At 43.1% G+C, this 13,640-nt stretch overlaps 1 protein-coding gene across 4 annotated transcripts in view; it reads right to left on the bottom strand.

Annotated features, from left to right (window-relative positions):
• The window catches only part of ARMH3 (armadillo like helical domain containing 3), a 215,393-nt gene that overhangs the window by 121,433 nt on the left and 80,320 nt on the right, over positions 1 to 13,640 (bottom strand). For all 4 annotated transcript variants that reach the window (XM_062214560.1, XM_062214559.1, XM_062214561.1 and 1 more), the window contains one exon: positions 7,785 to 7,873. In XM_062214560.1, coding sequence (XP_062070544.1) covers positions 7,785 to 7,873 — 89 coding nt within the window. The remainder of the gene's footprint in view (positions 1 to 7,784; positions 7,874 to 13,640) is intronic.

The following is a 13,640-nucleotide window of genomic DNA, read 5'->3' as shown; positions in this document are numbered from 1 at the left end:
GAATTCCTTTCTGTCCTTCCTATTTCCCTTGCTGTAGATGCACACCTGCTAAATGGGAAAATAAGTTTCTCAACTATGTCATGTTCTCATTTATGTAGAGACAATACAATTCTCACAATTACCATTCATCCTCTTCTTTATCGTAACAATGAACTTCTTAAAAAAATTTATTTATTTATTTATTTGAAAGTCAGAGAGAGAGAGATAGACCTCCCATCCACTGGTTTACTCCTCAGATTTTATACAATGGCCAGAGTTGAGCCAGGCTGAAGACAGGAGATTCATCCAGGTCTCCCACATGGATGGCAAGGGTCCAAGTACTTGGGCCATCTTCCACTGCCTTTCCTAGGCCATTAGCAGGGAGATGGATTGGAAGTGGAGCAGCCAGGACTTGAACCAGTAGCCATATGGGATGCTGGTGTTGCAGGTGGCTCTACCTGCTATGCCACAACATGGGCACTGACAATGAGCTTTTAATGAAGGTTCCCAGATCTTAGACTTTGAGAAATGCAAGATTCCTGTGCAGCTGACTGTCAACAACCTTGGGGAGACACTGCAGGCCCCATGCCACCTGCTTTATTTTCCTCCCAGCATTGCCTAACTGAGTGACAGGGTTAAGTCAACCTTCAAGAAAACTAATAGTCAATCAGACCTCATCTCAGAGAAACCACCTGGTGTAGAACCAAGAACTATAATTTCTTCCAAAACAAGGGAAAAGCAGTAACAGACCTGCCTGCTCACTCCAGATCCAGGAAAGGATGATTCCAAACCATGCGCCATTTACCACAGGAAGAACAACCAAAACACAGCTCCACTTTCCCGTCCCTCTGACTTGACAAAAAGCTGATGGGACTCAGAGCGGTGGTTTATCCAGACAGGAAGTGACTCCATGTGTATAGAAAAGAACAGCAAAGATGGATTTCTCACTCAGTTAGGGGTTTTTACATGGAAATCATCTTCTCCCTCTAGCAGGCTGAGCCTATTACAGAATCTTTTGCTTCTGCCAAGTTTCTGAGAGGATGAGAAAAAGATTCAAAACTGTAAATTTTGTATTTAGCCAAATGTTGAAAAGGAAAAAGGCTTCTTGGCATTCTTTTTCAGTCCTTGAGCTCTCTACACTACTGAACAGACTCTCTCGTAACTACAGAACCAGAGATACCTTTTAATGCCCTCCGATTATAACATTCTAACTTTAAAGAAACTGATTATCCACACAAGAAAAAAGGCACTCTTTTTGCATGCGGAAGCCAGAGCAATCTTAATTAGGCACATCAAGTTTAGACTATATTTTGTGACATATTTGCCTAAATCAGAGAAAATTAAGGGGAATGAGGAAGAATAACTTAAAAAGTAATTTTAAAAACAAGATAGCAACAGCAGCTGCCAAAATTCCTCTTCCCATCTACTCTAGTTTTATACTGCTGTGTGCTTTCCCACCTAGATACCTTCTTCAAAACTAAAAGCAGCAACAATGCAGAGTTACATAAGATGTTAGTTATCATTGGAAAAAGCTAGGTGAGAGGTACATGAAACTCTACATACTATTTTTGTAACTTCCTATAAGTTTATAATTACATCAAAATTAAAAATTTAATAAAGAAACTAAAAGAAGGAGACAAAAGTTTACCCACATCTCATATCAGAGTGCCTGGGTTTAGGTCCTGGCTCCTGACCCCAACTCTAGTTTCCTGCTAATGTGCACCCTGGGAAGCAGAGGGTGATGGCTTGAGTGGTTGGGTCCCTGCTACCCATGTTGGTGCATCTGGGCTGAATTCCTGGCTCCAAGGCATTTGAGGAGTGAATCAGCAGAGGAGAGCTCTCTACCTCCATATCTCTGCCTCTCAAATACTCAACTACTCAAATAAATAAATAAAAAACAAACAAAAAAAAAATCAAAGGATAGTTTCTCAAAACCAGGAGGGGTGCCAAACCGCCAAAGCTATACTTACACAAGAACTACCAAATAATCCATGGCTCAAAGTCAACCTGTCGCTCAAAAAATTTCAGTACTACATTGACAACACCTATAGGATAACAAGCTTCCAACGAAAGGTTCTCAATTCTTGGTCTCAAGGTGTACCTGACGATGAAGTCATAGGCTTCCTCCAGTACTAGGTGTGACAGCTGGATCCAGAAAGCTGTGACACTCTAGAGATTTTCCATTTTTCCCAATAGGTGTCTAAAAGGTCAGGCTACATACAATTTCTCTCTTTTTCACAAAGCTGTGAATTCTATTTAGCACAGTGAAGCTGAACAGATTGTTTTGGGGGCTTTGGGGCCTTTCTTCCTGCAGAGAGGCACATGTTGCCTGGTGATCTGCATCTGAGCAGAGGAGTCAGGAACTCTAAGTTCTAATCATGACTCTGTTTAGATCTGGTTCCATGATCCTTAGCAAGTCATTTAACCCTTCCTTCTATATCTCCACTCTCTTCCCCAACAAATGGGAATAAGAATAATGACATCACGCAGGATATGCAAGAATGAAAGGGTAAGAAAGACTGTGATCCACAGACAAATGTCAAGTGTAAAATGCCAGCATAAATCTGCCTTTAATTCAACCCGTGTTCTCAGACTGTGGAAAGCCACACAATTTGAATGCAGGCTGTGTCCCCAGTGCCCCTACTGCCTGCGGTGGAAGTAAAATAAGCTGACTCTGTGAGGTTATGTTCAAGTATTTCCTTCTCCAACAACAACATTCTTCTCTCTAAAGATTCTGCTCATTCTTTGGTTAATGACTTAGAAACCATCAAAGTTTCCATTTTTACTTGGTTAAAAGCAATCCACACATCTGTGGTTAAGGAAGAAAGAGCCAAAGGAAATAGAAATTACCTACCACTCCCTTTCCTAACAACTGCAACAAAACTAAGCTGGATGGCCTATGAAAGGTGAAGCTAGCTCATGAAAAACCTGGCAACACACATCCTACCGGGTTCTAGCAACATTATGATTGAGAGTTAAACACCACAGCTGCTGCTTTAAGAGAATGCTGGTTCATCATTAATAGAAGTTCTACATATTCATTAATCCACTTATTTATTCATTTGAATGCTTCCTGAGTCCCTATAAAATGTCAAGTAGTCTGCTGGGGATAAAACAATGATTAAAACACAGACTTTACCCTCCAGGAAGTTTTTTTGAAAGGCAGATACAAGAATTTAACCCAATCAATGCGTAAACAGCAAAAGCAACATGATAAACTAGAATAGAGACCCAAAGTACTACAGAAACACACAGGAAATGAGACATAGTAAACAAAATAGTTTATGGTTTTAAGTAGTTCAGAGAGGAAATTGCTAAAGTCCCCAGTAGGAATGCAGCATGACTAGCAGGTAAAGAAAAAATATTTTACCAGATACAAAAATGTTCTATGAAAATAGAATTAATTAGGAAGCAGTGGAATATAAAATTAAGACAAGAATTTTTCACATGGGATGAGGGGAGCAGAAGAGGCTTCAGGACGGTTCAAAACTCTCTGAAATCATAAAGATTTATGTGTAAATGGACATTTTTCTGGACATGAGGACCACAGTTATCAGCCTAGTCTAAAAGGTAAAGAGCTACATTACTAGGATCTTAACCCAAAACCCAGTTTTCTATCTCTATCAAAGGAGAACTTTAAGACCTAAGCTTTCACACACTAAGACTTCTGGGTAACCTAGAGGAAAAAGAAGAGTTCTTGGAGCTGGCGCTGTGGCACAGTGGGTTAATTTAGCCCTAGCCTGAAGCGCCGGCATCCCATATGGGTGCCAGTTCGAGACCTGGCTGCTCCATTTCCTATCCAGCTCTTTGCCTATGGCCTGGGAAAGCAGTAGAAGATGGCCCAAGTCCTTGGGCCCCTGCACCCACATGGCACGTGGGAGACCGGGAAGAATCCTGGCTCCTGGCTTTGGATCAGCACAGCTCCGGCCATTGCAGCCATCTGGGGAGTAAACCAGCAAGTGGAAGACCTCTCTCTCTCTCTCTCTCTCTCTCTCTCTCTGCCTCTCCTCCCTCTGTGTAACTCTGACTTTCAAATTTAAAAAAAAAAAAAAAAAGATTTAAAAAAAAAAAAAGAAGAGCTCTCAAACTCCCTTAACTTGGTAAAAAATAATGATTGCTGAAAAAGAGGATAACACCGACAGCTAGGACTTCTTTCTTTCCATATACCAGCTGAAGTTGGCCTAAATATGTTTCCTCAGATACCATGGTGACAGGCATCACAGAGATCAAGTGACGACAAGCAAGAAGTCAAGACTTGGATCTGTGAAGCCAACAGTAGGAAAAGCCTACCAAGTAGGCCTGAACCCTCACCTAATACAGTTGGCTCCTACTTGTCCATAAGTCCACACCTGGGAATTCCTTACAGAGGACCTTTGGCCATCCATCTCCCCGATAATAAAGGGCTACCATAGCCAAATAGCACAACAACAAAAATCAGCACTCAAAGTAGAGTGATACTAAACACCCACAATCCAAACAACAAGACAATTGGACCCCAGCCAATTGCTAGATACCCAGGAGCTTCTATCCTTCTAACACACGACTTATCAGTCTTATTTATAAGTAAAATTCAATTACATTCTGCAGCACATGTATGGGTAAGCGTAATCCTCATAAACATATTTGCCATGATGCATTTCACACACCTCCCTCAAATCCATAAGTCTCAGAGGCAAAGGAAGAATGAAAACATGGGCATTCCAACATTAGAGAGGTAGTGCCAGCCAAGTAGTAGGTGGATCCACTCTAGCCACACTTGCATTCACTGAATGCAGTATTATATACTACTATGGGCTCTGACTACATCACATGTAGCACTGTATTTCGCAGCTTTCCTTAACACCTGCTGCTCTGCATCTCACTGTACACTCCATGTAGGAACACATGCAGCCAGGGTTCTAGGAGGGCTCACCCAGTCGACAAAGGAAAAACATCTAGTCTCACTTGGCAGAAAATAGCAGTACAAATGTCTATGTCTTAGAAACAAGAAGTCATCCATGCCTCAACAATGAAACTCTTTCATACCTCCTTTCAACCCATTAAGGTCCATAGACTGCCTGAGATTGCACACAATTACAAACAGAGCTGAACACAATAGAAAGGTCTCAAAGACACAGAGGTCAACTGACCAACAAAGGAGAAAGAACAGTCTCCTTCTTCACAACTTCCTAGCCAGAATGGCAAAATGCTGTGAGTCAGAAAAGATAACTATAAATGACATTTTTAACTTCTTTAAAAAATAATTGCCGGGGCCAGCACCGTGGCTCACTTGGTTAATCCTCCACCTGCGGCACTGACATCCCATGTGGGCACCGGGTTCTAGTCCCCGTTGCTCCTCTCCCAGTCCAGCTCTCTGCTATGGACCGGGAGGGCAGTGGAGGATGGCCTAAGAGCTTAGGCCCCTACACCTGCATGGGAGACCAGGAAGAAGCACCTGGATCCTGGCTTCAGGTCAGCGCAGCACCAGACAAGGCAGCCATTTGGGGAGTGAACCAACGGAAGGAAGACCTTCCTCTCTGTCTCTCTCTCTCACTGTCTATAACCCTACCTATCAAAAAAAATTGCCTGTTTAAGCAAAAATGATAGCAATGGATTCAGGGATTTATGATAAATATAAAAGTAAAGTAAAAATGTAAGTAAAAGTAAGATGTACAACAGCACAAAGCAGAGCATTCACAATGATAAGAGTCAATTTATGCAGAAGATGGGGACACAAGACGGATACAGAAGAGTCAGTGGAAGCCTCAGGACCTCAGGTAAACAGACAAGGGCAATGCTGCAGGCAATGTGGACAAGGCAATGGAACAGGGCAATGAGGAAGAGGACATCTACGAGGAGGATAGGAGAAAAGCCAGAGATCACGGGGGGCCAGAGACAGGACAGCCAGGACAGAAAGGAAAAGGAACAGAATACAATAGAATATGAAACCAGAAGCGAATCAGAAGAAGCAGGCAGAAACACTACTAAGCAGGCAGAAACACTACTAAGCCAGTTGTTTAGAATTACAGTCTCTAGGGGCTGGTGTTGTGATGTAGCAGGTAAAGCCACTGTCTGTGACACTGGCATCCCATATGGCTGCTGATTCAAGTCCCAGCTGCTCTACCTCTGATCCAGCTCTCTGCTAACGTGCCTGGTAAAGCAGCAAAGATGGCCCAAGTACTTGGGTCCCTACACCCACCTGAGAGACCCAAATGAAGCTTTTAGGTCCTACTTTGGCTTGGCCCAGCACTGACTACTGTAGCCATTTAGGGAGTGAACCAGCAGATAGAAGATCTGTCTCTCTTTCAAATAAATAAACAAACCTTGTTTTTTTGTTTTTTTGTTTTTTTTTTTTTTAAAACAAGGTTTGTTTATTTGAAAGGTAGAGTTAGAAAGAGAGGCAGAGGGAAAGCAGTAGAAGAAGGCCCAAGTGCCTGGGGCCCTCCCTGCATCCGCATGGGAGACCTAGAGGAGGCGCCTAGCTTCGGATTCACACAGCTCCGGCCGTTGTGGCCATTTTGGGAGTGAACCATCGGATGGAAGACTTTTCTCTCTGTCTCTCCCTTTCACTGAATATAACTCTCTCTATCTCAAATAAATAAACAAAATCTTTAAAAAAAAAAATAGAAAGAAGCAGAGATAATCTCTCTATAATTTCTCTAATAGAGAAATTCTACTAACTTTGGTCATTTCAAATATTGTCTTTCTTTAGCTCTTCCAATATCCCCTCAACCCCATACTCACACAATCATAGTCTTCTCTCCTAAAATTCCAAAATGCCACCATTGCCATTTATTGGTATTCTCCTACTCCTCCTTTACCACCATAGGCAGTAACTGCAAAGAACTTGCTAATCCATTAATTAAAGATCTCTACTTCCCATTATGGAGAACTAAATTTAGAAAGCCAAATTGGGTTGGGAGGAAACCATGTGTCACAACAAGAGAGATGAATTCCTTGGGAAGGGGTGGGTTATGAGCCTGTTTCTTAAACAGCCTTGACACTAACATACCCTCCTCTATTGAGAACAGAGAAGCTCTCTCCACCGTGGGGCAACCATTCATCGCTGGTATCATCTAGAGGAGATTTTATTGTACCATCAGGTCACAACAGCCACAGGACCTATCAACAAGCGGCTGCCTGGGGAATATGTCTCCTCTGCTTTCCTGAAACCTCCAATTTAGCTGCAGAAAAGAAAAGGGTGGCAAGCCAGCATTAATTATACCCTTAGTGAGAACGCCAATTCCTGCCTGCAGGGCGGCAGTGACTTTACCCGACTACCAAATGGATACAGAGACAAAAGTAAACACTGTAATTTGCTGTTTTGTCTCTGGCACAGGGGGAGTGGTACAAACGACACTGTCTGTAAACAGTAATAATGCCAGATGTAACACAAAGAACAGGACTCCCCCATCTTCCCACTCCCAGTCCTTCTGAGACTACTCATCTTAAGGAAACCCAGAAGCTTCCCTATAGTCCATATGTTGCTACCAAGTGGAACCGAGTGAGCATCCGAGTCTGTACTGACTCCTCCTACTTCACTGTTACACAAAGAAGGATCACTGGAACACAAGAAATAGTCAATTATTTCTACGACCTGACAAAAAGCACAGAGAAAAGGAACAGGAGAGAGCACATGGAACATGGTGACATGCCCAGGTCTGGGGAAGAAAAAAGCTGAAATGTCCAAAAAAAAAAAAAAAAAAGCATACATGAAACTAGAAGCATCCTAAAGAACCACCAGGTTAAAAAGACTCCCGCTTGAATCCAAGTCTAGGGACTCATAAAAGGTACAAAAAGAAAGAAGATTCAAGAGAGTAAGATACCTGACCAGAGTTCCCGCCAGGTGTAATGCAGGCGCACTCGACACTTCTTCTGGTAGCAAAGCAGTTTATGTACTACCTGTATGCAGCGTCTGTAACAGAGAAAACAACCAGGGTAAGCCCAAAAATAATGCAGCCCACCACAGATACCTTTTTTTTTTTTTTTTTTTTTTTTTTAGTGAAGTCAGCTTTGCTAAGATCTCTAATGATACTGGGTATGAATGTGTGTACATGCAGAAGAATAGCACTTACACTATTCTGGTGGATAAATCACGCACACACACAAGCCTGTGCTACCAATTTCCCATATCAACGGGAATAGGGACTGTGACCATTTGTAACTCAAGAGTCAATTAGGGGGCTGGCACTGTGGACCCCTGCAGTGCTGGCATCCCATATGGGCACCAGCTGGATTCCCTGCTGCTCAACTTCTGATACAGCTCCCTACTAATACTCCTGGGAAGGCGGTGGGAGATCTTTAAGAAGCTAATGGTTCCTGGCTTTGGCCTGGCCCAGCCCTGGCCAATGTGGCCATCTGGGGACTGAACCAGCAGACCAAAGATAGCTCTCTCTCTCTCTCTCTGTAACTCTACTTTTCAAATAAAATAAATAAATCTTAAAAAAATAATAATTATAAACCTAGCAAAAATACTTGCTTCATCTCTGAGAGGATTTTGAAAGCTTAAAATTATATACAAAAATCATCACTTTGTATCCCATAAATATATAAAGTATAATTTTTCAATATATAATTTTTAAAATAAAGTTTAGAAAGCCATGATTGAAATTACAAAGGAAGGGGCTGACGCTGTGGTGCAGCAGGTTGAAGCCCTGGCCTGAAGTGCCGACATCCCATATGGGCGCTGGTTCTAGTCCCAGTTGCTCCTCTTCCTATCCAGCTCTCTGCTATGGCCTGGGAAAGCAGTAGAAGATGGTCCAAGTCCTTGGGCCCCTCCACCCAAGTGGGAGATCCAGAAGAAGCTCCTGGCTCCTGGCTTCAGATCAGTGCAGCTCTGGCCATTGCAGCCATCTGGGGAGTGAACCAGCAGATGGAAGACCTTTCTCTCTGTCTCTACCTCGCTGTGTAACTCTTTCAAATAAATAAAATAAATCTTTAAAAAAAGGAAAATACTGATGAAATCTGCTTCCTAAAAATACAAATCATAGAGTGGGTGCTGTGGCACAGTGGAGAAAGCCACCATATTGGAGTGCCTGGTTTGAGTCCTGCTTCTTTGCTTCTGATCTTCCTTCTTGCTAATGCACACACTGGGAGGCAGACGGAGTTCTGAGCTCCTGGCTTCTACCTGGCCTAGTCCTGGTTGGTACAGACATTTGGGGAGCCAGTAGATGGCCGATCTCTTTCTTTCCCTCTCTCCCTTTTTCTGTAACTCTGTGTTTGAAATAAATAAAAACAAAACTTAAAAAATTAATTTGGTTGTTTGTTTTAAAAAATATAAATCTTTTATTTGATAAAAGGTATTTAATTATTAAAATTAAAAGATAAACATGGGAAATTACATTTGCAACAAATGAACTGATAGAGTTACTAGGCTTAATATTTATATAAACAGGAAAAACAAAAGCATTCATAGTAACATTATTCATGATAGCCAAAAACTGTAAACAACTCAACGTCTACCAAGTGATTAATGAAGTAAAGTGAAATGATATGATATTTCCATAGAGTCAAATGTTAATCAGCCATAAAAACGAATGAAGCTCTGATGCAAACTACAACCCGGAGAAACTTTAAAAATATTATGCCAGCTAATGAAGTCAATCGCAAAAGGCCACATAGTATGTAATATCATTTATATAAAACGTACAGAATAGCCAAATATATAGAAAGTAGGTTAGTGGTTGTCTAGCCTAGGGAAGCATGGACAGAGGGTGAGATAGAGTGACTGTTAATGGGAATGAAACTTCTTTATGGAGGTAGAAAAATGTTTTAAAATTAGATTGTGGTGAAGGTTGCACACTCCTGTTAATATTCTAAAAACTAATGAATTGGGCCGGCACCGTGGCTTAACAGGCTAATCTTCCGCCTTGCGGCGCTGGCACACCGGGTTCTAGTCCCGGTTGGGGCGCCGGATTCTGTCCCAGTTGCCCCTCTTCCAGGCCAGCTCTCTGCTATGGCCCGGGAAGGCAGTGGAGGATGGCCCAAGTCTTTGGGCCCTGCACCCCATGGGAGACCAGGAGAAGCACCTGGCTCCTGCCTTCGGATCAGCAAGATGCACCGGCTGCAGCGGCCATTGGAGGGTGAACCAACGGCAAAAAGGAAGACCTTTCTCTCTGTCTCTCTCTCTCACTATCCACTCTGCCTGTCAAAAAAATAAAAAAATTTAAAAAAAATTAAAAAAATAAAAACTAATGAATTGTATACTTTCCATGGGTCAACTGTACAACATATGAAATCATATTTCAAAAAATTATTTAAAAAATGCAAGAAAGGGCCGGCTGGCACTGTAGCACAGTAGGTTAAGCCTCTGCCAGCAGTGCCAGTATCCCATAGGGGCACCAGTTCTAGTCCCAGCTCCTCCTCTTCTGATCCACCTCTCTGCTATGGCCTGGGAAAGCAGTGGAAGATGGCCAAAGTGCTTGGGCCTCAAAAGCCGGGTGGGAGACCCAAAAACAACTTCTGGCTCCTGGCTTCGGATCAGCTCCAGCCGTTGTAGCCATTTGGGGAGTGAAGCAATGGATGGAAGACCTCTCTCTCTGTCTCTTCCTCTCACTGTCTGTAACTCTACCTTTGAAATAAATAAAATAAAATCTTCAAAAAATGCAAGAAAAAAATTTTAAATAACCATTATGCTAACCCATTATGCTAACTTCCATCATTTATATTAGCTTCCTGGTATTTGAATTTTATATAAATGGAATCTTGTGGTAGGTGTACGTACTTTACTGTGCTTAGCTTCTTTCACTCAGTATTATGGTAGTGGAATTTATATCTTTTGTCAAGCACAAAAGTAGTTAGATCTTTCTATTCTTTTTTTTTTTTTTTTTTTGGACAGGCAGAGTGGACAGTAGAGGGAGACAGAGAGAAAGGTCTTCCTTTTTGCCGTTGGTTCACCCTCCAATGGCCGCCTCGGTAGGCGCGCTGCGGACTGTGCACCACGCTGATCCGATGGCAGGAGCCAGGTGCTTTATCCTGGTCTCCCATGGGGTGCAGGGCCCAAGGACTTGGGCCATCCTCCACTGCACTCCCTGGCCACAGCAGAGAGCTGGCCTGGAAGAGGGGCAACCGGGACAGGATCGGTGCCCCGACCGGGACTAGAACCCGGTGTGCCGGCGCCGCAAGGCGAAGGATTAGCCTACTGAGCCGCGGCGCCGGCCAGATCTTTCTATTCTTATACAGTACTCTCTTGTGTGAATATACCACAATTTTTTATCCATTCTGCTATTAATGGGCATTTAGATTTTTTCCAGTTTTTGGTCTATTACACTTAATGCTGCTAGAGGTCTTCTATTTGTCCTTTGGAGAACAAAGATATGCAAACACTTTATTTGAATAAACAGTAATAACTGGGGCCAGCGCTGTGGCATAGCGGGTAAGGCTGCCCCCTGCAGTGCTGGCATCCCATACAGTGCCAGTTCAAGTTCAGGCTGCTCCTCTTCCCATCCAGCTCTCTACTATGGCCTGGGAAAGCAGTAGAAGATGGCCCAAGTCCTTGGGCCCCTGCACCCATGTGGGAGACAGGAAAGAAGTTCTTGCCTCCTGGCTTCAGATCGGTACAGCTCCAGCCATTGTGCTCAATTGAAGAGTGAACCAGCGGCTGAAGACTTGTCTCTCTCTGCCTCTCCTTCACTCTCTGCATTACTCTGACTTTCAAATAAATATTTAAAAAAAAAAAAAAAAAAAAAAAGGGCCGGCACTGTGGTGTAGCAGGTAAAGCTGCCACCTGCAGTGCCAGCATCCCATATGGGTGTCGGTTCAAGTCCCGGCTGCTCTACTTCCAATCCGGCTCTCTGCTTTGGCCTGGGAAAGCAGTAGAAGATGGCCCAAGTCTTTGGGCCCCTGCACTCGCCTGGGAGACCTGGAGGAAGCTCCTGGTTCCTGGCTTCAGATCGGCGTGGCTCCAGCCGTTGGGGCCATCTGGGGAGTGAACCAGCGAATGGAAGACTTCTCTCTCTCTCCTTCTCTCTCTCTCTCTGCCTTTCCTTCTCTCTCTGTGTAACTCTGACTTTCAAGTAAATAAATAAATCTTTCAAAAAAAAAAAAAACCAGTAAGAACTGAAATTGCTGTATGAAAAATTGAATGCACAACCTAGTACACTTCCATTCAGTTTTCCAAAGTATCTAAGCCTTTTTACATCCTCCCCAGCAATGTATTAGATTTCCAGTTGCTCATCATCCTCACTACCACTTGGTAACGCCAGGCTTTTGAATTTTAACAATATTGTTAAATGCACAGTGGTATCTCATTGGAATTCTAAGTTGTCTTTTTCTGATGAGTAATGAGGTTGTATCTTATGTCTATTGGACACTGACTATCCTTTTTTGTGAAATGTTGGTTCAGTCTTTTGCTCATTAAAGAAAACACACTTTTGTGACCCAGGTTTTCCACACTGTCAGGAAATGTTGTGAGACCTGAGCCTGAATCAAGGTGTAACTATTTTAAATTAGGCCTCCATCTTGTAACTTGGGCCCGACCAGGCCCTGAACCCTAAGCCAAAAGTAAATAAATGAGCTCACCTTCTCAGGGCAGATAAGGTCATTGATAGCTACCTGAGACCCTGCAGATCAGCACGTACACCCAGCAGTTTGGACCCTATGCTTTGGCCAATCAATTCAAAAGGCATCAACCCCAAAGCCATCCAACCACCTTTAGTAGGTCCGTTCCCGCCACTGGATGCACTAATCGATTCTAAGAGATGTCCTTTGAATTTCCCGCGGGATGAGACGATTTGCTAAATGGTACCATGATGTATAGAATGTCTCTGAAAACCCTATAAAAACCCTGTTAACTGAAGGGTTGGGGCTCTCAATTCAGACCCGCTGCGTTGGTGTTGATTGAGAGACCAGATCGGACCTGCAATAAAACTCTCGTGTGCTTTACAGCGGTACTGGCTCCTTGGTGGTCTTTGGGGACGACTGAACTGGGCATTACAATGTAAGTTACAGTTTTCACAGCAGTGTTAACTTAATACATTAATCTGAGCTAGGTATGGTAAGATTCCTACAAAACCACTAAATGTCCACTTCAATATTCAGTTCATATCATGTTGATAAATTCCTGTTTTTCATTTTAAGTTCAAAGATTCAATGTTAACGATTAACTAGGAACTCAGCCATAGGAATCACCAGTGCTTGGAGGTCTCTAAATTGCCTAACATGCAAAAGCTTAATTAACTGCAGGTTTGAAATCTCACTTTATCACATCCTCCATGCCCTACATGAGCTTAAATTAGGTCAGTGGGAGGAGCGCTTGGTTATTGAGGGCTGGGAACGTACCCCTCCATAGCTCAAGGTTCACCACCTAAGTCCAAAGGTTCCTAAGAAACTACTAGTCCTGTCTTTTTCACTCATTTCTTCAACAGATACTGGGGCTGCCACTGTGGCACTGCAAGTTAAGCTGCTGCTTATGATAGCCAGTATCCCACTTTGGATTGCTGGTTCAAGTCCCAGCTGGTTTACTTCCATCCCTGTTAATGTGCCTGGGAAGGCAAAAGATCATGGCCCAAGTACTTGGACCCCTGCATCCACATGGGAGACCCAGATGGAGTTCTGGTTTCCTGGTTTCGGTCTGGCCCAGCACCAGCCACTGCAGTGATTTGGAGAGTGAACCAAATCTTTCTCTGTCTCCCCTACTCTGTCACTCTGCCTTTCAAATAAATAACAATATGCAAAAAAAGTTT

Source organism: Lepus europaeus, chromosome 17 (assembly GCF_033115175.1).
Source record: "Lepus europaeus isolate LE1 chromosome 17, mLepTim1.pri, whole genome shotgun sequence".
Taxonomy (NCBI): domain Eukaryota; kingdom Metazoa; phylum Chordata; class Mammalia; order Lagomorpha; family Leporidae; genus Lepus; species Lepus europaeus.
The sequence above is the reverse complement of the archived record's forward strand: the minus strand, read 5'-3'. Positions and strand labels throughout refer to the sequence as shown.